The sequence below is a fragment of the Oreochromis aureus genome, linkage group 3, assembly GCF_013358895.1.
Source record: "Oreochromis aureus strain Israel breed Guangdong linkage group 3, ZZ_aureus, whole genome shotgun sequence".
Classification (NCBI taxonomy): domain Eukaryota; kingdom Metazoa; phylum Chordata; class Actinopteri; order Cichliformes; family Cichlidae; genus Oreochromis; species Oreochromis aureus.
Window position 1 is genome coordinate 63,545,214 of NC_052944.1, and position 24,941 is coordinate 63,570,154.

Here is a 24,941-nt window from a genome sequence, read left to right on the forward strand (position 1 = left end):
TTTTGCCAGAAACAGCAGAATATCAGGTTAAAGCTCACAAAACTATTTCAACAACTACCAAACAGCTAAAACAGCAAACAGATTCTGCACTAAGACCTAAACACAAAGCGCGGACGCGACGCATCAGAATCTGAGACATGTCGGCTTTCTCACCCGACGGCACGTACACGGACACGCCATTGGTGCTCAAGCTAACACAGGGGTGTCAAACTCAAATACACAGTGGGCCAAAATTCAAAACTGGAACAAAGTCGCGGGCTAACGTTAATATTTATTGAAATATATTTATTCCTCCAGATATAAAAATGAATCTTTTCTTATGGACTCAAACACGTTTTGCTGAAAAACTGAATATGGAACAAGCAAAGCTTAATACTAAACAATATATATATTAGCTGTATAATACCAGTAGGCCAGCTCTAATAGTAATTTGGTATGGCTTCGCGGGCCAAATGTAATTAGGCTGCGGGCCAAATTTGGCCCGCGGGCCAGAGTTTGACACCTATGAGCTAACAGCTCACAGACTCTGAAGCTTCAGGGTTTTTCTCTCTCAACCAAAACTGACTGAACCAGCAGCAAAAGAAGATCGAAACTACGCTTCACGTTTGATAAACATCGTCATGAATTCCCTCTGACTTTTGCTGTTTTGCTTCCATCATGATAAAATCTGCACATCTCTCTCTCTCAGTGGACTTCAAGAACAGTTTCCCATCTCAAATCTCTATTTTCTGCATTATTTGCTTGCTTATTACGCACCAGGCCACCCTTGTGTGCAGTGTTGTCGGCCGCTGTTTTTTTTTAAATGACCTCAGACAAGAAAGCCTAATTTCTGCTGTTCAATACCGAAGAAATGTAAACTTTTTAAAACAATGCCAAATTGCAAAACGCTTAGCCGTGTCTCTAATAAAACCTCTGTAACATCTTGAGTAGCACCAGGTAATGTTCATATGTTGATTTTCTTCAGTTCTTCTGCTGAATATTTTTAAGGTTATCTGCTATAAAAAGCCAGGCCTGGAAACTCTCCTTCATGTTTTTCTGTGTTATATTCTCAGTTACTTTGACACGAAAGTATCTGCTGTGATGATCACACCTCTAATGAAGTTTCACAAATGTCAGTACTGATAAATGATCAGAAATATAATATTTCTGACTGTCTGAGGCAAAACTGAATCAAATCAAATCAAATCAGGACCTGGTTAATCGGAATTAAATTGATTCTAGAAATCAGTGACGATAACAAGCGCTATAAATGACTAAATTTAAAAACTAAGAGATAAAATAATTATTTATAAGATAACATACAAGACGCAAGATTAATTATATTTTGCTCTTTCTGAGTGTATCAACACATATAAGATCAAAAATACTTTTGGCTTGATATAAGATTGGAAAAATTAGTTATAGCCAGTTTTTGCAGTGATCATGATTAGTCAGAGGATGATCACTGCAGCTCCAGGCGCAGCTCGCACAGAGCAGACAGGTACTCTTCATTGTCCTTGTCACAGTTCAGAGCTTTCTCATAAAAAAAAGCAGCTTTCTTGCTGTCGCCCTCAGCTCTGGCCACCTGACCCAGCAGAGCGAGAGCTTCACCATCACCCCGATTCTTTGCCAGACGTCTGTCAGCGATCTGCTTCAGTTTCTGCAGGAAAAAAAAGAGGAACAATGAAATATTCATTTATGTTCCAAAGAAGTAGATTCTGTTCATCTGGATGTAACGTTTTCAGTGGGAGAAAAAGTGATGGCCATTACGCGTTAATGAAAAGGCAACATTTTAAAATGTTAACTGTAAAGCTAAAGGATCTACCTCCCATTCTACTTTTAAATACTGTAAGTACCACAACTAAGCCCACAGTCTGAGATCGAAGTGCTCTAATGTCTAATGGGGTGATATGGTATTATAATGTTTTTCAGATAAGACGGGGCCTGATTACCAGCTTAAAAAGGGGGATGGGGTTTTGGGGGACAACAGGAGGAGAGAAGGGTGTAAGAGGCATGTAAGACTGGAACTCTGGATTGTCATGTTTTGGTTTGGTATGGCAGGTGCTCCATCCAAAGTGGGACAGATGACATCTATAATGACCAGGTTATTCCATCAATGGGTTGGGCATATTCTAAGATGACAATGCCAGGATTCATCAGGCTCAAATTGTGAAAGAGTGGTTCTGGCACTATGAGGCATCATTTTTACACGTGGATTGGCCACCACAGAGTCCAGACCTCAACCCCACTGAGAATCTTTGGGATGTGCTGGCGAAGGCTTTGCGCAGCAGTCAAACTCTACCATCATCAATGCAAGTTACTGGTGACAAATTAATACAACACGGGATGAAAATAAATCTTGTGACACTGCAGAAGCTTATCGAAACAATGCCACAGCGAATGCGTACTGTAATCAAAGCTAAAGGCGGCCCAACAAAATATTAGTGTGACCTTTATTTATTTTTTGGGGGGTGGTGACTTTTTTTTGGACAGGCAGTGTATATGTAACCTTTGTTATGTCTCTAGTGCTCACCTTAGCACACTGTCTCCACTCATATTTTTTCAGTGGTATCAGCAGCCCCTGCAGAGAGAAAACAGCAGAAAACTATCAGGAAGATAAATCCATCCATACTAAGTTCATGTGGTAGATGTGAGCGGTAAAATGTTTCACATTACTGCCCTGACACCTCCACCCTCCAAACAAGGCCTGTTAGTTTTCTTCTTTCATTGTTATTCCTGGGTTGAAATGTGGAACATTAAGAGGCAGCTGCATGTCTAACACTGGACATCAGCTGCCTCACCTTGGTGTAATTTGCCCTCTGATGAATCAGCTACCTGTCACCTTCATTTTTTCTTCAGTGAGGACCAATCAGAGTCTGGCACCTAGAAACTTACCTTGGTATAGTGAGCGATGGCTTGAGCCTCATTTTTTGTGTGGTAATGATGAAAGTCACCGTAGCACTGATGGATAATCTGACAAACCCTTTCCTCCTCCACCTCTGGTAACTCCTCCAAGCAGTGTTGGAAAGTCTCCTCAGCCCTGAGAAACAAAGAGATGATGAGGAATGTACAGCCAGAGGAAAGAAAGAAGGAAACCCTGCATCTTTGTTTAGATGAGTACCTGCTCATATCCCCTTCCTCTGCATACAGCAGTGCCAGTTCAGCCCACGCCCGGACAAAGGATGGCTTCATCTTCACAGCATCTTCAAGGTGACTGATACAAATACGCCTCCACTTACGCACCTCTTCTGTGGAGCATTAAAGGATGATTTGAGTGGTGTTTATTAAAAGATAACATGCAGTATATTTCTGTGTACCTCTGTTGCTGCAGGGCCTGCGGCACTGTTCAGCAATTTTCTTCTGCTTGTAGCACAGAGCCAGCTGGTAGGTGAAGGAAGATAATTGTTTGCCTCTTCTTAGGCCTCGTTTAAACACATCAATAGCCTCATCCAGTCGACTCTGAAACACATTAAAAAACACCAATCAGATACAAATATATTCAGAAAACTTTGAGGTTGACAGGGGATTTCTTTAAATCACCCTGCCGTTCTTTGTTCAGCTGAGACACCTGAGTTAGAAAACACACAAACACTGCAGATTTTCTTTAACTCACGAGGGCAGTCATGAAACACAGGATCTGCGTCCTTTATTAAGTGTGCCTATGCCAAGAGGCACACTTATTAGTATTCGTCGGATTTATTATTATTATTCTCCAGTTTCCGCCTGAAATTTTGCAGCGAAACTCGCCCCGCAGTTTTGAGACAAGCTTCATATATGTTACCTCATTTTTGTGTGGATCTGGAATGGTGTGCTATAACTTTTGGTGTTTATGAGTTTTATAGTTTTTTAAATATTAATATTTTAGTGAAAATTTCCCCGCGCTTATCTGCCGGACAGTTTTGACACAAGGGTTACATATGTTAGATCATTTTGTGCGGCTGGAGCTGGAGTAGTATGGTATGACTTTTGGTGTTTATGACTTTTATATTGCAAATTTAGAAAGATTCTCCTTTTGGCGCCATAGAAACAGACTTCATTTGTGGTGTGTTGGCTTTCTCTCTCTCTCTCTCTCTAGTGGTATACCCGGAGTAGTACAGCCGAAAGGGTGTAATGCTTGGTGGAAAACTCCATATCCCACAATTCATAGCACGCCTCTACAGAGTAAACAATGGCGGCCACCACTTCCTTTTATGTCTTTTATTAGTGTTTCTAGGTCACAAAATCAACTTTTAAGATATTTTCAGGCGAGAATGTAGGTGTGTAAACTTCAAATATCTGCTCGTTTTATCAAGACATCCCATATTAGCGACAGTGCTCTGACAACGTTGGTCCTGCCTGACAGCTAGCCGGCTACCTAGCTAGCTGCCGCACTTGGCTGAAAATGGACAGCAAGGGGACTCTCTCTCTCGTTTCACCTCCCCGGTCTCTCGCAAATGCTTGCACAGAATCGGAGTTACAGCTGGATGTGGAAAAAATAACTGAGTTGTTTGGTGGTGCTATAACGCGGAGCTACAACCGAGGGCAGCTATCCACCGGTGTATGACAGAAAGGACATGCGGAGCTCAATCGTGGATCAGGGAAACCAAAGGCAGGAGCGTGAGGTGAACTGAATTTCAGGTAAAAAGTTGTAAACTGCACTCTATTTGGGTCAGATATAAACCGAGTTTAGGTGTAGTTTATTTTCGTTGTGCTGACCTTTTACAATCGTGCTGCGTGCTAGCTAGCACGACAGGAGTTCCTTTACAGCTGTGTGTGCGCTAAGTTACTGACGTTGAACTTTATTTTATTCATAAGGGTTAGTTCATAGAGTTGCCGTACAAACGGAATCGTCCCACATTCAGAGAAAATATTACGATTTATTCTGTCATTACGAAGCCTCCCCTGTCATTCTCTCGCCTGTTGAAACTTCAGTCATGAAACTGATCAATGATCGGCTTTTCTCTCTTGTTTGTTTATCGTGCTAAATAACAGCAGCATGTTTAAGCTTGATCAGCTGTTGTTAGAATTCATTTGCTTTTAATTTCTAGTATCAGCTGATGTTTGCTGGAGCCACAGCTGTAAAAACGCTGGTCCAAACCAGATGTCCTTACTGAATCATCAGAGCTGAACAGGTGATGGAGAAACAGGTTTACCCTTTAGGTGACATGAATGAGTTGAAGGGAAGTTATGAGCTGTTTCTGAGAGACAAATAAACACCAAGCTCCTTTTTTGTGTAGCTGACAGCTGGTAACTGTGTAGGGGCGGATCTAGCAAAGCTTTTGCCAGGGGGCCAGGTAGGGCATTAACAGAGAAAGGTGGACAGAAAGTTATACTTTTATTTCTTACTCTCATATAAAATATTTAGCTTTTATTAAATAGTTATCTGAATCTTACAACCAAAGTTTGTATAATAATACACAAGATTGGCTGTAGACCATTGTTCATCATTCAGAACACTGTGTAAAAATAACAAAAAACAAAAAGTGAATGCAAAAGTGCATAAATATTTATTTTACGTGTTTGATGTGTGTGGCGGGGCGTGGTCTGCAGTGCCGCTGCAGGGGAGGTGGACCCACAGGCGTAAAGTCTGTGCTCTCTCGGCTGTTTTTTGGGTGTGTGTCGGGCTGTGAGTTGAAAAGCTACAGCTGGCTGTGTGGGTACACCAACCATGTGTGAAAAGTTGTCCATAGTGTAATGCTTCAAAGCGTGTTCATGCAAACATTGTCGGGTCTGCCGTGGTACAATGGGACTTCTGCTCATGAACCTGTGTGCACAGCGTCTGCAAATCGGGGCTGTACAAAGTCACCTCATCTTTACACAAAACTGTAAGCTGTCATCTGTGAAGCGTGAGCGGTGTTTGTTTTTACCATAGTTCATGGTGGAGAATGGCTGCTCTTCTGAGTTTTGCCCTAAGCAGCCGTATGAATGGCAAACTACACTGATTAGCAGAGGCATAGACACACTTAAAATTTCTTCAGAAATTTTCGCTTTCTAGTTTATACAAGGTGTGTGTGTGTGTGTGTGTGTGCAAAGATAACAATGTCATTCAGAGCAGCGGGTTTTTCCCCTTTTCTACATCTGTATGTTCTTGTAAAAGAGCTGAGGTTTCACTTCTCTATATCTACAGGGAGTGCAGAATTATTAGGCAAATGAGTATTTTGTCCACATCATCCTCTTCATGCATGTTGTCTTACTCCAAGCTGTATAGGCTCGAAAGCCTACTACCAATTAAGCATATTAGGTGATGTGCATCTCTGTAATGAGAAGGGGTGTGGTCTAATGACATCAACACCCTATATCAGGTGTGCATAATTATTAGGCAACCTCCTTTCCTTTGGCAAAATGGGTCAAAAGAAGGACTTGACAGGCTCAGAAAAGTCAAAAATAGTGAGATATCTTGCAGAGGGATGCAGCAGTCTTAAAATTGCAAAGCTTCTGAAGCGTGATCATCGAACAATCAAGCGTTTCATTCAAAATAGTCAACAGGGTCGCAAGAAGCATGTGGAAAAACCAAGGCGCAAAATAACTGCCCATGAACTGAGAAAAGTCAAGCGTGCAGCTGCCAAGATGCCACTTGCCACCAGTTTGGCCATATTTCAGAGCTGCGACATCACTGGAGTGCCCAAAAGCACAAGGTGTGCAATACTCAGAGACATGGCCAAGGTAAGAAAGGCTGAAAGACGACCACCACTGAACAAGACACACAAGCTGAAACGTCAAGACTGGGCCAAGAAATATCTCAAGACTGATTTTTCTAAGGTTTTATGGACTGATGAAATGAGAGTGAGTCTTGATGGGCCAGATGGATGGGCCCGTGGCTGGATTGGTAAAGGGCAGAGAGCTCCAGTCCGACTCAGACGCCAGCAAGGTGGAGGTGGAGTACTGGTTTGGGCTGGTATCATCAAAGATGAGCTTGTGGGGCCTTTTTCGGGTTGAGGATGGAGTCAAGCTCAACTCCCAGTCCTACTGCCAGTTTCTGGAAGACACCTTCTTCAAGCAGTGGTACAGGAAGAAGTCTGCATCCTTCAAGAAAACATGATTTTCATGCAGGACAATGCTCCATCACACACGTCCCAAGTACTCCACAGCGTGGCTGGCAAGAAAGGGTATAAAAGAAGAAAAACTAATGACATGGCCTCCTTGTTCACCTGATCTGAACCCCATTGAGAACCTGTGGTCCATCATCAAATGTGAGATTTACAAGGAGGGAAAACAGTACACCTCTCTGAACAGTGTCTGGGAGGCTGTGGTTGCTGCTGCACGCAAATGTTGATGGTGAACAGATCAAAACACTGACAGAATCCATGGATGGCAGGCTTTTGAGTGTCCTTGCAAAGAAAGGTGGCTATATTGGTCGCTGATTTGTTTTTGTTTTGTTTTGAATGGCAGAAATGTATATTTGTGAATGTGGAGATGTTATATTGGTTTCACTGGTAAAATAAATAATTGAAATGGGTATATATTTGTTTTTGTTAAGTTGCCTAATAATTATGCACAGTAATAGTCACCTGCACACACAGATATCCCCCTAAAATAGCTAAAACTAAAAACTAACTAAAAACTACTTCCGAAAACATTCAGCTTTGATATTAATGAGTTTTTTGGGTTCATTGAGAACATGGTTGTTGTTCAATAATAAAATTATTCCTCAAAAATACAACTTGCCTAATAATTCTGCACTCCCTGTAAATGTTCTCTGAAGACAGGAAGCGGTTAGTTGCTGCACGCAAGTTACTAGGTGAAAAGTCACATAGACATGTGCTTAATGATAAAATAAAAAGATACATTTCATATAGCTGATCACATTATACAATATTCCCCTGTGACAGAGGTTAAAAAAAGAATAAAAACAGAAGAATGGTTCAAACTCTCTTAACAGCTATAAATGCAAACACTGGAAAAGTGATGAATATTGGAAGGAAATTCTCTCCTGTGCACACCAGCAACTTATATCAATACATGAAAGTCCACAAAAAAGAAAAAAAACATGTCCGGGAACAAGGAGGGAAAGGGAAAAAAAAGACGAATGGAATCCCTCAGACAAACCCAGACTCCTTGCTCAGAGGTCACAGTCCTTTCAGACAGGCAAAGATTAACCAGGTGGTGCAATGATCTTCTTATGGCCTCTGACAGTGGACTCATCTCTGTGCTTGTCCTGCTAGACCTCAGTACAGTGTTCGATACTGTTGACCATAATATCCTATTACAGCGATTAAAGCACGCTGTAGGTATTACAGGTATGCACTGCAGTGGTTTGTTTCCTGCACATCAGGTGATTGCATGTTATTCACCTGACACTGGTTAGCACGTCATTTCACATCATCTTTCAGTCCTACTCACATGTAACATGGGCTATTTGTTGTGATTGAAAACAGAAGTTTTGGTTTTAAAAATAAATATATGAAATTCAAGTGGGACTCAGTATCACTCATTGGAGATGTGTCACAGTACAAAACCTCAGCCGGCAGCAGCTTTATTTGTTGATGGAAGTTGGAACAATAGAGGGTTCCGTGTTATGACCAATTCTGTTTACATCATACATGCTTCCCTTAGGCAGTACTTACATTTTCACTGCTAGGCAGATGACACCCAACCTTATTTATCCATCAAGGCAGATAACACACACCAATTAGTTAAACTGCAGGCATGTCTTAAAGATATAAAGACCTCTTAACTTTCTGCTTCTTAATTTAGATAAGGCTGAGGTTATTATACTCGGCTAATTTTAAGAAATATGGTTCTAACTAGATTCTTACTCTGGATGGCATTACCTTGGCCTCCAGTAGAGAGAGCATATTTCTCCTGTTTTGGCTTCCCTTCATTGGCTTCCTGTTAAATCCAGAATTGAATTCAAAATCCTGCTCCTCACATACAAGGTCTTAAATAATCAGGCCCCATCTTATCTTAATGACCTTGTAGTACCATATCACCCTATTAGAGCACTTCGCTCTCGCACTGCAGGCCTACTTGTTGTTCCTAGAGTATTTAAAAGTAGAATGGGAGGGAGAGCCTTCAGTTTTCAGGCCCCTCTTCTGTGGAACCAGCTTCCAGTTTGGATTCGGGAGACAGACACTATCTCTACTTTCAAGATTAGGCTTAAAACTTTCCTTTTTGCTAAAGCATATAGTTAGGGCTGGATCAGTATTTCCGCTCTGCTTTTTGTAGGTGATATGCTTCTATATGGTTCATCAGGTGGTGGCCTCCAGCTTGCACTGGAGCGGTTTGCAGCCAATTGTGAAGTGGCTGCAAGTGTGAAGCCATTATACTCAGCCAGAAAAGGGTGGAGTGCGCTAGGGCTGTGCGATATGACCAAAATCTCATATCCCGATATTAAGACATCTATCGTCCGATAACGATATAAATTACAAAAATGTAACATTTTCTGTAAATTCTGTGAATCTCGGGCAGCTCTACTTGCGTGAAGTGTTTCCAGCTGGGCGTCGCGTACCTGGAGTCGAGTGTTTTAACTGATGCATGAAACGATACATTTTTAGACATAGGTTGTAACGGCCGCCGTTTTCTTTGTCTAAGGTTTATTTTTTAGCACCTGACGTCTCTTTTTTTGCTTCTCATCCGTAAATACTCTGCATCTTTCACGTGATTCAGTTTATTTTGAAAAGTCTCAACAGGATCTTGAGCTTTATTGTGAAAGGTTTATGTGGAAAATAAACAAGCGGACACGAGGTGGTTTTACCGTTGTTGTTGCTAACCACAACGCATAAAAACAAGTGCTTGTCCGTCTGTAGTGTGGTTATATTAAATATAAGAGAAAGAGAGAACTTTAGGAAATTAATATACAGTGACCATCAAAATAATGAAAAAATATTGCCGTAAACAGTTTATTTTGCAACACCACGAAACAAACGATAGCGTAAAATGAAACGATAGACGTTTTTATATCGTCATCCGATATATATCGTTATATCGAACAGCCCTAGAGTGCCCACTCTGATTCAGGGACAAATTACTGCTCCAAGTGGAGGAATTGAAGCGTCTCAGGGTCTTGTTCACGAGTGAGCATGCCTAGAGATGGCACGCTGGTTGGCATTTTAAAAATTCCCAGGAGCCCAAAATGAAGTAACACCAAACTTTGGGGGTCATATTGAAACCAAGGACAGGGTTTTATAACCTTTAAATAAAGTGTCTTTGTTGACTGGCTGCTGTTGTTGATGCTCTATTAGAATCTTGCAAGATTCAATAGAGATTATTATTGTCATATGTACAAAGAAAAGCATTTCTCTGTGCAATGAAATTCTTTCTTTGCTGTCCACAGATGCCGGCGAATATATGCAAATAGAAATAGATCAGATAAAACACAAATAGTATAAATAAATGAAGACAAAATTTAAGTGTGAAATAGAAAAAAGAGCTATCAGCTTAATATGCAAGATGGCCTGATGTGCAAAAGTTATTATTACTGTTAAAATACATTGGCTCAAGAGTCTGATAGCAGTGGGGAAGAAGGAGTTGTTGAGTCTGGATTACACACTTCTAAACCTTTGTCTCGAGGGCAGAAGTGTGAACAGTCGTGTTGGGGGTGTGTGGGGTCTATGAGGATGGAGGCAGCTCTCTTCTGGACTCTGTGATGGTAGATGCTCTGCAGAGAGGGCAGCGCAGTTCTGATGATCTTCTCCACAGTTGTTATCACTCTCTGCAGGCGTTTGCAGTCCATAGCAGTAGTGCTGCCATACCATGCAGTGATGCAGCTGGTCGGTGTGCTCTCCACAGTGCAGATGTAGAACCTGCTGAGGATCTTGGCCGACATACCAAATTTCCTCAACCTCCTCAGGAAATACAGCCGCTGCTGAGCCTTCTTGATCAGCTGTGTGGTGTTCAGTGTCCAGGTGAGGTCCTCACTGAGGCTGCTGCTAATCCACTTCAAACCCCCGGATAAACGGCGGCTTGTAAGGCCTCTTCTTCGTCCTCATGTCCACTATCATTTCATTTGTCTTATCAGTGTTGAGGGTGAGGTTGTTGTCCTCACACCATGACACCAGACCGGCCACCTCTCTCCTATAAGCCACTTCATCCCTCAAGTGATGCGAATGATCACTTCAGTGTCATCCGCGAACTTCAATATGATGTTATCTTTGTTGGAGGCGACACAGTCATGGGTGCACAGGGTGTAGAGGATGGGACTGAGGACGCAACCCTGTGGGATGCCAGTGTTTGTATTAATGCTGGCTGAAGTCCTGTTGCTGGTTGAGGATGCCTTAAAGAGGGTGTTGAATGTACCTTCATTTAATGTTTGTGATACATAAAGACGGCAGCTAATGGCATGAATGGTGGGCCCAGGAAGATTTCCAGACTAGAATCTTGGACCTCTATCATCCGGTACCTTTACCCTCAGGTCAGGCAGAGTTGGAGTCTGTTGAAGGTACTTCTCCCCACTGTCACCAAGTGGTTAACATTGAATGGATTTCAAAATATAACACTGCAGGTGCCTTGACATACTATAAATATTGTAAGATAGCTTTAACAAAGAAAATGGAAGACAACTGAGAAGTCTCTACAGATGGATTTCTTGACTTTGGTTTAGTCTACTGCTACTGGGCCCAAGACCCAGTAAGCAGAAGTAAGAATTTATAAGACCAAGGTTGCAGACTTACCTGATGAAGTAAGTAATTTCCTGATTGGCGGATGACATGAGGGTTGTCGGGATCATTTTCTAGTGCTTTCTTCACCAAACCATCAGCCTCTTCGTATTTCTTATAGGCCACCAGCTTCATGGCCAGCATAGACTGCAGAGCAGCGTTATTTGGGTTAATCTCCAATGCAAAGCGAAGCTGTGTGGTGGCCTGGGATTCCTCATCTTCCTGTTTATTTTCTAAAAACCACTGCAGATGAGAAACTGGTTAGTCTGCAGTTTATTTCCCTTGAATCAAAAAAAAGTCAGCCAGTGAAACTTCTAAGAATCATTCTGACAGTGAAGTAACCGAGGCCACTGAAGGAGCCTTAAGTTTATCATTTGGTGCTTTATAGAGAAATATCCATATAAGGTAATACTCTTGGTTTTTATCATAAAACTGACCTGTTCTCTGCAAAAGAGAGTGATGGCGTAGCAGGTGTTCCACTCTGTGTCATGAGTCTGTACCTCAAGTGCTTTACGAAAACACTCGATGGCTTTTGATATAGAAGACCTTGACACCTTAAAATAGGCCCAGCCTTGTTCCCCATACACCTCTGGAAGGAGACCTCCTGATGAACCAGTGGGATACTTCACCTGCAGAGAGAGAAGGAAGCGTCAGAGGTTCAACAGCAGTGATCATCATGTTTGATCTGATTGGTGTACATACCAGTATGTCCTCGACTTTCTGACAGTAGCTTTGTGACTGTGCAAAGTCTCCATCATGGTATTTCAGCCAGGCCATGTCTCCATACGTCACAACGAGCCTTCTCTCACTCTCATCACCGTAACTCTCCCTGATAGTCTCCTCTGATTGGTTTAAAAGTGACAGCGCTTCCTCTCGTTGATCCTGAAGAAACCTGAGGACCAACAGGTCATCAACAGATGTCCCATAACTGGTGTTTACAACACCTGACAAGAAACTGACTTGAGGGTTCAACTACACCTTGTTGGTAGTTTGATTCATTAAGGTTTTTATCTGAGGTTCATGACTAGATAATTACTGCATTTCCACCAGAAAAACAAGAGTCCAAACAAGCTTCAGGAAACAGATTATATCAAGATTCTTAAAGAATCAGAAACTTTAGTCCAATACTCCAATAATTTTTCTCTTCCTATCATGTGTATCTATTAAGGTTGAAATAATGAAGTAAACGTAAAGCAAGCTGAAATTTTTCTTCTAGCTGTAGCTTTGTTATGCTATCAATCTGGTAATTACTCATTCTTAATGTTAACTTATGAAGTGAGTTGAACATGAGCAGCCATATCTACTCCAGACAAAATGTTGTTACATGAAATAAAATTCATCTGTGTTAGCAGCAGGAACACTGCTGGTAGGTAACATTAGCAGAAGAAAGACAGCTCAGGGTTGGATCTGATCCTGACAACAAGACAATCTCTCTATCATTCAAATATAAATCCTGCTGATGCTGACCACAGTTTCCTTTGACAGTCAAATTTCTCTTTGGTCAGACAGACTTCAGTGAGAAAAACTGTCTTCCTTCTGGCTAATGTTAGCTCTTCTCTTCTGTAGCAGAGTCCCAGAAATAAAAGTGTTGAGATTTGAATGAGCAGAATAAATCCACTTTAGCTTTCCTTTCATCAGACAGCTCCAGAAACTGTACCTGAAATAAGCCAAGAGGCTGTAGAAGCAACCTGCTCCTTTACGATGAAACTCTATGTCAATCTCTATTCGGGTGCTCAGGGTTTCCAGGTCCACATCCAGCACGTCCAGATCCCAGGTGAAGTGACACTGCAACTGCTGCAGCCTGCTGAGCAGAGCGCTGCTATCTTCACTGTAAGAGAGTCATGAGGATCCTGTTTCTACGACCAGCACATGACCAAGCATCCTCACTCAGAAACTCTCATGCCAGTTTACCCACACTTCCCAGCTCCTCTCCTTGAGAAAATTCAGTTTGTGTGATCAATCAATCAATGAAATCAGTGATGTGGTTTGAATCTCACACTGAGGAACCAGAAGAAACCTTAGATGTGGAGTGAGACACAAACACAGGGGGACAGCTAATGTTGTGATACACAGGTTTGTCCTTGTGGAATATTTTTGATATTGTTCTCTTAAATATTTTTGGATATGAGACCACACAATTTGTTTTTGTTTAATTTGTTTGTTTTCATTTAATGATACATATTAATCACATGCTAGTGATAAAATATCTACTTAATGATGTACTTAATATCTACTTAAACCTGTTACATGCACAGGTCCACAGACTCTTGGACTGCTGTATCCCTCTGCGTACATCTGGGCGCCAGTTAAACTAAACTGCTGCTGGATTTAAAGTTCACTCAGGTGGTTCCCTTTATGATAAACGATCGATTATTGATCAAAGGTTTGGTAGACTTACCTCATGTTGGAGCAAACAGAGACCTCCTCCTCAGACACAGCAAACTGATGACTGAACACGAAGAGTGCGTGGACCGATCTGTAAAGCTGTCACCCTAGTCACACAAACCACACACGCCCCTTCTCGTGCTGCCTTCAGGGCCTCATGTCTGCTCATGTCTCAGGTCGCCCATCCTCTCCACGCCTGTCGTGGAGTTAATGGCCATAAATATAAACTATGTTAGGAGACGGGAGGCACACATTTGAGACAGGAGGAAAGCCTTCCGACGAGAAGGCTGGCCTTTCTGTTTTACATGACCTCAGGAGGGGTCTTTGAAGGCACCACGAGGGGACGTTAAGTTTCGTTTCTGCATCTCAGCTGAGAGTCACCAAAGATCACTGATCAGCCATTGATCTGTAAATAATAGATCTAAGTTCAGGGTTTCTCACTGATCGACCACTCAGTGATCGATCAGTCGGCGCATGATCGCTTCTTCGTCTTAATCTTCATCTTCATCGGTGTGTACACTGAGGAAGAGAAGGACTGTTTCCTGCAACATGACGTGAGTCCCCATTAGCTTCACAGCTGCTTTCCGACTTCCGAAAACCACCCCAAACACTACAAATACCTGTACTACTATTAGCAGAGGTGGCAAAAGTACAAGCATTCTTTAATTACGTAGAAGTACAGATACTAGTGTTAAAAATGCTCCAGTAAAAGCTGAAATAGTGAATAAAGTTAAAAACGTACTCAAAGTACGAAAGTAAACAGTAGCTCTTTGTAGGACGTTTCTATCGCATATTTTTATGCAAAGGTAACTTAGTTAGTTTTTCTTTGTGACTCTCTTAAAGTGAAGGCAGCAGCGCTCTGCTCAGCAGGCTGCAGCAGCTGCAGTGTCACTTCACCTGGGATCTGAAGAAGGACATGGACCTGAAGAACCTCAGCACTCGACTACAGGACCACATAGAACTGCAGCTCGGCCAGCGCGGGGCAGTGGCTCGATCATACAGCTTCTTGGCTTATGTCAGGTACAGTTTCCACAGCAGTGAGCCACATTAGTGCTGGGCAATTTGAACTAATTTAACTACTGATCAGAATGCTAATGCCAGTAACATCCAAAATACTGAGGCTGGCTGGCTGGGTGGATGGGTTGTCCATGATGGAGAGCAGTTTATTCAGTTACCTGTGACCCTCACTGACTCAAACACCTCCAAATTCTGACCAATGATGGCACCGATAGTCCTCAAGTCCAGCTGTCATTCGGGTGAACACTCAAGTACCTGTAGCTGTCCACTGTTTCCGCCTCCTCATCCATCATGTTGATGAACATAGTCACAGTGTTTTTCCTCTGGAAGTCAACCACCATCTGTTTTGTCTTGCTCACATTCAAAGGGAGGTGATTTATCCTGGACCACTTCACAAAGTTTCTCACAAACTTCCTATACTCCATATCCTGCCCACCCTTAATACACTCAACCACTGTAGTGTCATCAGAGAACTTCTGCAGGTGTCATGTTTAACTGTTATACTGGACATCTGAGGTGTACAAGGTAAACAGGAATGGAGATAGGACTGCCCCCTCTGGTGCCCCAGTATTACTAACCACCACAACCGACAAACTGAGACCTCTCTGACAGATAGTCAGCACTCCAGGAGACAGTAGAAGTGGTGATCCATGACATGAACTTATCTCACAGCCAGCAGCGGGGAGTTGGCGAGGCCAGTTTGCACCGGCAACTGTCAGTGACATGAGTGAGGAGAAATCCACCGTCATCTGTTCCTAAGGACAGTGTGCTCTTAGTGAGCTCGAGAGCGGTACCATCACCCAGCCCGAGAGAGAGAGAGAGGAGTTTCTCGGCTGCAGCAGTAGCACCTTGAGAGCGGTGTATTCCCCTTGGGATCCTGGAGGAGGGTCATCACATGGTGGATGGACAGCAGATCCAGTGAGGCCACCACATGATGGTATTTCGTGTCATCTGTGAAACACCACGAAGAGCAAACTGAGCTTCAACGTGAACCATGAAGGAGGGTCATGAAGCAAAAAATCTGGCAGCTTAACCGCCACAGCAAAAGTGAAAGCGTACAGCTCTGCTATCACTTCCGACATAAATGAAGACAGAAAACTAAACAGCAGTGTAGTTTGTAGGCTTACTGAAGTTACTGGCTAGTGACACAGTTATGGTCAGCATAATATAAACACGGTGAAGCTGGAGGATGAACACTTTTCCACTTGATAAAAGTTAACGTAGGGGTTCCTGGTTAGGGACAAATGTAATTGCATGGCAGGATGCTGTAAACGGGCTGTAAACTTCAGTGAGGAGAACAACTGCAATATAAAGTTAGTCATTAATATACATTGTTTGAAAACAATGTCCCAGGAGTTCGCTGTTCCCCCTGGCTCTAGTGAGCCTTGAACCCCCAGCTAGCAATCGAGCTGGTGGGTAAAGGACGTTTCTGAAAACTTTGGAGCACTTTTGGAAATATGTGATGTCTTGATAAATCGAGCAGTTTAAAGAAGTTTACACAGCTACATTCTTACCTGGAAATATGTTAAAAGTTTATTTTGTGACCCAGAAAGAGTAATAAGATTAATATGAAAACGAAGTAGCTGCCGCAATTCTTGATAATTGGAATTAGCTGGGCCGCGCTATGAATTCTGGGATAGATTGGGCCACGAAGGACACACCTGACCCATCCTTTAAATTTGGGGAAAAGGAGGACGCATTTGGAGGAGTCTTCGAATTTGGACAGCCTTCGTCATGTCGCTGTAACGTAATCGGCCTACAAATGGAGGATGAACGATGCGGCCCCAAAATTGGGCACAGCTGAAGACTGCTTCTTCTTGTTCTTTGGCGTTTAATGGCAGCTGGCATCCTTGTAGATGCATTGCTTCCATCTTTTTTTTTTTCAGTCTGTTATTACACTCTTAAATCCTACTACTTATTCCTGCATCTTTTAGGATCTTACAAAGCTTCAAATGACGTGCTGACTGTTAAATTAGTCGTCAACGATTTTGATAGTCGACCTAATCATGACTAGTCGACTAATTGTGGCAGTCCTACAATTACGTCATTATTTCAAACTTTGGTTGTCTTTAATAGAAACATATGCAGAGAAACAGCTGAGTACTAGGCTGGTGTTCCTCAATTTCCTGACAGGTGTAAACATCTGAATTATGATTCCAGAAAAACGTGATTTAATTATAAGCATGTGTTGATGACCTGTTTGTCCTCAGGTATCTTCAGGATCAACGAGAGGAAGCACTGTCACTTTTAAACCAATCAGAGGAGACCATCAGGGAGAGTTACGGTGATGAGAGTGAGAGGCGGCTCATTGTGACCTATGGAGACATGGCCTGGCTGAAATATCATGTTGGAAACTTTGCACAGTCACAAAGCTACTGTCAGAGAGTCGAGGACACACTGGTATGTACACCAATCAGATCAAATGTTATAGATCACATGCCTCTGAACCTCTGACTGCAGCTGAACCTTCTCTGTGTGCAGGTGAAGTATCCCACTGGTTCCTCAGGAAGTCTCCTTCCAGAGGTGTACGGAGAACAAGCCTGGACCTACCTCAAGTTGTCAAAATCTTACTACTTAAAAGCCGTTGACAGTTTTCGTAAAGCACTTGAGATACAGACTGATGACACTGAGTGGAATGCCGGCTACGCCATCGCCCTCTTTCGAACAGAAGAGGTCAGTTTTATAATAAGTCTGATATCAGTTAATTAATTTATTATGTTTATATTGTTTTAGAAAACAGCCAATGCATCAGTGTCTAAAAAGATCCAGCAGCTAATTTGGGTGTGGTTCTCAGCAGTTCACAGTAGACTAACGCGTTTCTCATCTGCAGTGGGTTTTAGAAAACTTAGAGGAAAATGAGGAGCCTCCATCCATCAAACAGCTTCACTTTGCCCTGGAGCTCAACCCCGATGATGCTGTTCTGCAGTCGATGCTGGCCGTGAAGCTTGGAGCCTATAAGAAATACGAAGAGGCTGAGGGTCTGCTGAAGAAAGCACTGAAAACTGATCCTGATAACCCTCATGTCAGCCGCTACGTAGGAAAATACTTTCGTAATCATGTAGGTCTGAATGTAGGATATTATAAATGCTTACTACTCATGCAGCCACAGATAATGTGATTCTTCCAGGATCATGTAATATAAGAGTCAGTGCACAGGTCCATGAAGATCCTTTATTTAAAAAAGGTAAAGCATGCACCCTGACCCTTAATCAGCTCCTAAGAGGGCTGTGAAAGATGGCAGCTCCGTACATTTTAGCTTCCACGGAGTTTTTAGATTATCTGTGATCGTTGTTAAAGACTAACGCTGCCTTTTCTTAAATGAGGCGTGCTGGTTGGGCTGGGTTTCCCATTCTCTAATCGCCTTCCTGAATCTCCTGATTCAGAAATAGTAAAATCTTTATTATTTTATTCTGACCAGTGACCTGAATCATGCTTGAGACTGAAATTACAGATTACTCCAGTTTTTTAGGCTTAATTTTGTGGTTCTTAATTCTTTCCCTCAGTCAACATGTAGGAAGTTAATGTTTCCACTAAGTTGTTGAGGTGCTTTTCCAGGATTGAGGCATTCGTCTTTAGTTTTTACTAATTTTGTAAAAATTACCATTAAATGTTTCAGCATCGACTGGATGAGTCTATTGATATGTTGGAGCGAGCGTTGAAGAGGACCACCCAGTCATCTTTCATCCACCACCAGCTGGCGCTGTGCTACATGAGGAAGAAGATTGCTGAGCAGAGCCGCAAACACTTCAGCAGCCAAAGTACGCACAAACATACTGCATGCCTGAAGGTCCAGTTATTGTCAAACTCAAAGATAAACCATGATTTCTGGCTCTACAGGAGAGGTGCGGTACTGGAGGCGTTGTTGTATTCGAGAATTTGAAATGGCTGTTAAGATAAAGCCATCCTTTCATCTTGCATGGGCTGACCTGGCACTGCTGTATGCAGAGGAAAGGAATTTCAGAAGGTACTCCTCTGTAGAAAGCAGCAGTGACTCCTGTTTTTTTACTGGGTGCAAGTTTGTCATCATCATGATCATCTCTTTGTTTCTCAGGGCAGAGGAGATTTTCCAGCAGTGCTTGTTGAAGTTACCAGAGTGTGATGAAAGCCTTTCTCAAGCTATCCATCAGCGCTATGGTGACTTTCATTACCATCACAAAAGAAATGAAGCTCAAGCCATCGTTCACTACACCAAGGTTGGTTAAGAGGTGCAAAGCAATAGATTGAAATACATTTAAAACTAGTATTCATTGGAACGTGAATCACAGGACCTCAAAACTCTGTCACATGACCAGCACAGAGCCCTGAAGGGCAAAACATGTCCCAGAATAAAGCAGTGGACACAGCAGCTGTACTGGTTTGCTGTTGTAAAGAGAGAGCTGAATTTGAAGTTGACTCTGTTTATTTACTGATCAGTCCACTTTCACCTATGGCCACAAGTTGTAGGCAGCGACTGAAAGAGATAAACGATCCTAACTGCAGGAACGACCCTCCTCTGAAGGGTGTCCAGGGCTTAGCCTTAGAGATGGGGTGAGGAGTTTTATCATTCATGAGGAGCTCAGAGTAGAGCTGCTGCTCTTTCACCTGGATGCCTCCTAGGTGTTTGAAGCATGTGTTACACGAGAATGTCCTCATTTTTCTAGCACACTCTGGAAAGATTATAATCCTCGGCTGTCTTGGGAATCTTTGGTGTCCCTTCCAAGAAAGTTGTATCAGAAGAGATCTGGAGAAAACTGCTGTCTTTTTGCTAAAAGGCAGTAGATGTATGCACTAAGTTAAAAAAAAATCGACATCCGAAATCCACATAAGTCACGTATCATTTTACTAAATGAGTAAAAACAAGTAAGTCCCTGCAGTAGCTCGTCTTAATGGAAGCACTGGACAATGGATGATGGAGGTGAAGCTGCCAGGCATGGAAAAGAATCCATGCCTTAAATCTCATGTTTAAGGCACGGACCACAACTCAGTGTCTGAGTGTCTAAGGCCATGTCCACACTAATACGTTTTCTTTTAAAAACGCATCTTTTTCTCCCTGTTTTGGCCATCCATCTTCACTGTAAGCTTTTTTTTCTTTTTTCCTGATAGCTTTTCTTCAAATTCTCACTTGCTTTTGCAAGTTTGTGCTTTTGTGTTACTCGCAGCAACAACTCCACCTCATTGTTAGTCCATTTAAAAGACTTTGTGCTTTGCCTCAACATTTTCACGATGTTTCAAAGAGCTGGAATGTAAATAAACAGCAGACAGAAATGAGGCAGGTTGAATCGTCTTGCGTTTCACGCATGTACAGTACAGGAACATAAGTGTTTTTGGCCATTTCATTGTGGACGTGCAACCCTGTGAAAACGACTGAAAACAATAGTGTGGACGCAGAGCGTTTTCAGAAGAAAACACCATTTTCAAATCTATCCGGGCTAGTGTGGACGTTGCCTAAATGAGTCTCACAGGCCTGAATGTGCGCTTGACGCCATTTATAATTCTTAACTTGTTTGATCTGCTGATCACCACAAACAAGCACAAGCAGAAATTCTGGACTTTTAACTGTGTTTTCATAAGTGTTACAGTTTTTAGTACTGATAAAAACCTCCCTTATGGCCATTCACACAAAGCATTTAGGTAATAAACAATGAAATGCTCCTATTACAGATTTGCCTCTTTGTCACAGGTCCTTTTCTTTCATAATGTAGGAAAACAGTTAAATATGTTTCACTGATACGGCCCACTTACGATTAAAGCTTGACACCCCTGCTGTACAATAAGAATTCAGGCTAAATGAGCCCAAATCCAGAGGGCCACATGGCAGTAAACAATCAGAACATACACCCTCACACTTGAATGTTATTAATGACCAATCAGTTATATCTGCGTTATTAATCTGCCTCCTCTTGTGTCCTGTCTGCAGGGTCTCCTGATACCACTGAAGAAATATGAGAAGAAAGTCTGTGCTAAGGTGAGCGCTAAAGGTTATGTGATTAATGTCTAATCAGTGTTTATGGTCAAAATGTGCTGAGACCAAGTCTCCTGTCTGCTGCACCTCTGGACCATTTTCATTAGCAGGACGTGAAGTCAGAGGGAGGCTAATCTGTCAGGTGGAAGCTTTCAGCAGTCCAGGTGGTGGAAGATGATTTTAGACTCAAAGAAAACTTTGTATGTGATCTTTGGTTTGTCCATCAAAGGATTACTCCTTTATCTCTGTGTAGGGTCAAAATTCACTAACACAAACAAGATCCAGCTATTTGCGCGTATTTTGAGTACTTGAGCAGAAACCCCCACCTGCTGAACAGGGACTGGTTCTCCTGCACCTTCATATAGACCCTGGCTGTAATCTGATAAAGCAGACTCAGCTTACACTGTTTCTACACATCGTCTCAACACAGTACTGAGGGAGTGGGGTCTGAATCTTTCCCACAGCTGTCCTTTCTCTCACCTGCCAACCAGCAGGAATCAGTCCTGTTCTGTGGTTTAAGTCTGGGAGCTGCTGTACTCATATATGTCTTCAGTTAGACATTAAATATTTTTTAAGTCCTGGTCTGAGAAAGTGACTGAAAATACAAGTTGGTTACTTTAAATCCACAGAAATTCATCTTTCTTTGTTCCTCCATCTTTCCTGCAGAAACTGAAGCAGATCGCTGAGAGACGTCTGTCAAGGAATCCAGGTGATGGTGAGGCTCTCGCTCTGCTGGGTCAGGTGGCCAGAGCTGAGGGCAACAGGAAGGAAGCTGCTGAGTTTTATGAGAAAGCTCTGAACTGTGACAAGGACAATGAAGAGTACCTGTCTGCTCTGTGTGAGCTTCGTCTGCAGCTGCAGGGATCATCCTCTGATTAATTATGATTGCTGCACTCCTGTTACATCATACTTCAGCCCGCTGAATGTGGACTTGATCCATGTGCTTTCAGAACTGCACAACCTTAACAAATGGGCCCTTCATACCTTTCTGTTAGGTATTAAATTATAATCAATGTAGCGTCACAGGGACACTTTTATGGGATATTTAATGCATGTGCAGTGGGGGGCGGACCTCTGTCAGCAGCACCTGAAAAAACTGTTTAAAAATGGTGTTTAGTGAAGTCTTGACCATCAAAGTCACGCCCATGCTGAAGACTCAGATTATGTCCAGGTCTCTGCTCAGATACACTTTTATATATTAATTTAAACTGTTACAAAGAAACCCATTTCTTTTGATTTTAATAAAAATGAAGCCAGCAGGGTTCAAATTTGAGTAAGCGGGTCAAATTGATTTATTACTTTTACTTGTAGATTAACACATAAATTCTCAGATCAGTTTTCAGTTTCACAGGAACGTTGTTTGATTATATTTTCTGTGTTGTTAACGTGTCTGTAATGTTTGTTATATGCTTGTAACAGCAGGTCAGTGCTAGCATCACAAGCAGCTGTGGGATGTGATGTCATCATAAAAAAGAGATTTCAGGGTCCCGAGAGCAATGTTCCCTCTAAGCTGCGCACGTGCGCAATTGCGCACTGCTGGCACGGTCTCTGCGCACAGAAAATCTGCGTTGCGCACAAAAAAAATCTAACCTGAATTGAAATTAAATTTAATGCTTTAACAATTCTGTTTTGCAGTGTTAGTCAGTAAGTGACTGGCTGCTCCCATATGGGATTAGAACAATGCCACCTTATCCTATAGTTCAGCCAATAATGCGTATATACGCAGCCAATCAACGTGGTTGACAGGCTATGACAGCGTCCTTATGTGCCGACACCGGTGTTTTAGCTGGCAAAGCGGCGTGGCTGATGTGGAGTGAAGCCACGTTAATGACAACGTGTACAACCATTGGAGATGTGAGCAGGACAGACGGAACAATTGACGGAAAAAGTGTGGACTTTATACAAGTTTTTAAATTGTGTTGATCGGCCACGTAAAACCAGAGTTATGATAAAATGTTTGGTTTTCTTCCTGAATTGATTGATTGATTGATTGATATACCTTTATTAGTCCCACAAGGGGAAATTTCATAAGGCTGCCGACCTATTCCACGCAATGGCAGCGCCATCTTACCCTCCGACCAAACATATATAACACAATAACATCACAACTATTGTTGTTTATATTGACTGCGGGAAGAAACGGTAAAAACTGCGTTTTATAAGAAAAAACCCAGATAGCAAGGAAACATTGAAACAATGTTGAGTCAATATCAGGCGATGTCATTGAATCAACGTTGAAGTGTGACGTTGACCTAACGTCACTCTTGCACCCTTATTTAACGTTGAAACAACGTCAGGTTTTGATGTTGAGTCAATGTTGAAACCTGACATTGATTCGACGTTATATTTTCTAATACTGTTGACATTGAAACAATGTCAGATTCTGATATTGAAATACTGTTGAGCTATGGTGTTGATTTTCCACCTCTTTCGCAGTTGCTTTTTATTAAAACAGTTAAATCATGACTGAAAATCTACCTTTCTTTATAGTTATTTTAACCAATACTAAACTACTGCATGTTTCCATCAATACTTAAACCACCTAAACACATAATTGTACTTATTCCTCAAATTGGACACCCTTTATAAAAATCAAATGTTTCACAATGTATCATGTCAATATTAATATCCTAAAATAAGAAAGCATTGCATGTGATGTAACAGAGAAAAAAAAACTAAACAAAAAAAGGTCAATAGACATTTTTCGTTTGCCAAATACTTTATTAAAAGACAGTTTCCTATTTAAATTTATATGTTTCACATAAGTTTTTAGTTTTTTCTCCGGGATGGGGACGGATGATGTGCGTCCTGCGCCACCCATACAATCTGGGGCGTATCGGAGCCATTTCTGGACTGCTTGTGCAAAGACAAACTTGGACATAGAGTTTGCCCCTAACTGCTGCGTCAGGCCATCTAGGACAAAAACACACACACACACAAACAAAAAAAGTGAACTAGAGCACATGAATAAGCTCTTGTTATCTGTCTTCAGCAGGGAGAAAGTATGTAAACTCCTAGGCTGATAAACATGAAAGTCACCACGCGTAAATCTGCAAACTGCCGCATTTGATTCACAAAGAGCTATGAGCGGAAAAAGTGATAAATCTTAGCATGGTGTGCCGTGTATCCTTTAAAACAAAATAAACATGGGGTCCTCGGGCTGTACAACCCGAGGACTAAACAAGCCAAAGACCAAAGACTCCATCTCCAGATTAACCAGACATGAAAGTCTTGTTATTAAAAAAGTCAAAGTAATATAGCAAAAACCGGACATAGGAAATGTGAAACGCACCCAGCACATCAATTGATCCCTTTATTGTTCACTCTAGGCTCATAAAACTACAATAAACGGTAAAACTTACCAAATATGCATCTGCACAGCGCAGTATCTTTAAATGCCCTTTTTTGCTTTGTCTGGTCCTTGGTTTTTCCCTGCCCAGTTTAGTACTGAGGCCAGCTCGTTTGTAATGGCATAAGCCATTACACGACAGACTCGCACCTCCAGTGTGGTCCCTCCAATCAAGGCAAAGCGTCTCACCTATAGACACATTTTAAGAGATGGAATTAGCGTGTCTCATGTCTTAAATGTGTATGCAAGTGCTTGTGTGTATGCCATTGTTATGCATTTAAATCACATCTGACAGCTATTACACTTTATAGTTACAAAGTGTACATAACCTTTATATACTTACCATTGCCTTATTTGCCTCTTGTGATTGAAGAGCTGCCTCTGCATGGTTTAGCTCTTCAATGTTGTGCAAGGGCAAATCCAGAGGCAGTACCCCAGCATCTACCGATTCATTGCAGCCGGTGTTGCAGATGGCTCTGACCTCCTCACGGAGTTCGTTAAGAGATCTCGTCAGGTCTGACAGCATAGTTAATATCTTTTGTGAGGTCGCATCTGTTTCAAAGAACAATTCTAGAAAGATTAATGGCTTAAGCAGTGAGAGGCGAAAAACTAATATATCCATAAGTGATGGTGTAACATTCTGCATTCAAGTATTAGTTGTTTTAACTGCTAAAAGTGTTTGCTAGTTTTTGTCTGT

General features: G+C 42.0%; 2 protein-coding genes and 1 long non-coding RNA gene across 3 annotated transcripts; 1 reads left to right on the top strand and 2 right to left on the bottom strand.

Annotated features, from left to right (window-relative positions):
* Positions 1–986: 986 nt before the first annotated feature.
* LOC120436357 (interferon-induced protein with tetratricopeptide repeats 1-like) lies at positions 987–14,277 on the bottom strand. The gene is made up of 10 exons (XM_039607259.1): positions 13,951–14,277; positions 13,210–13,380; positions 12,255–12,444; positions 11,990–12,181; positions 11,568–11,795; positions 3,297–3,438; positions 3,101–3,227; positions 2,875–3,019; positions 2,513–2,560; positions 987–1,639 (listed from the first exon to the last, which is right to left on the bottom strand). The coding sequence occupies exons 1-10, from the start codon at positions 13,953–13,955 to the stop codon at positions 1,442–1,444; spliced, it is 1,446 nt and encodes a 481-aa protein (XP_039463193.1). The 5' UTR covers positions 13,956–14,277; the 3' UTR covers positions 987–1,441.
* LOC120436355 (interferon-induced protein with tetratricopeptide repeats 5-like) lies at positions 14,271–22,435 on the top strand. Its single transcript, XM_039607250.1, has 10 exons — positions 14,271–14,491; positions 14,781–14,957; positions 17,165–17,354; positions 17,436–17,627; positions 17,785–18,012; positions 18,571–18,712; positions 18,792–18,918; positions 19,006–19,147; positions 20,851–20,898; positions 21,562–22,435. The coding sequence occupies exons 1-10, from the start codon at positions 14,487–14,489 to the stop codon at positions 21,772–21,774; spliced, it is 1,464 nt and encodes a 487-aa protein (XP_039463184.1). The 5' UTR covers positions 14,271–14,486; the 3' UTR covers positions 21,775–22,435.
* A 1,309-nt stretch (positions 22,436–23,744) lies between these two features.
* LOC120437633 lies at positions 23,745–24,924 on the bottom strand. Its single transcript, XR_005611306.1, has 3 exons — positions 24,588–24,924; positions 24,258–24,433; positions 23,745–23,808 (listed from the first exon to the last, which is right to left on the bottom strand). It is a non-coding gene; the product is annotated as an uncharacterized LOC120437633 (long non-coding RNA).
* Positions 24,925–24,941: the final 17 nt, after the last annotated feature.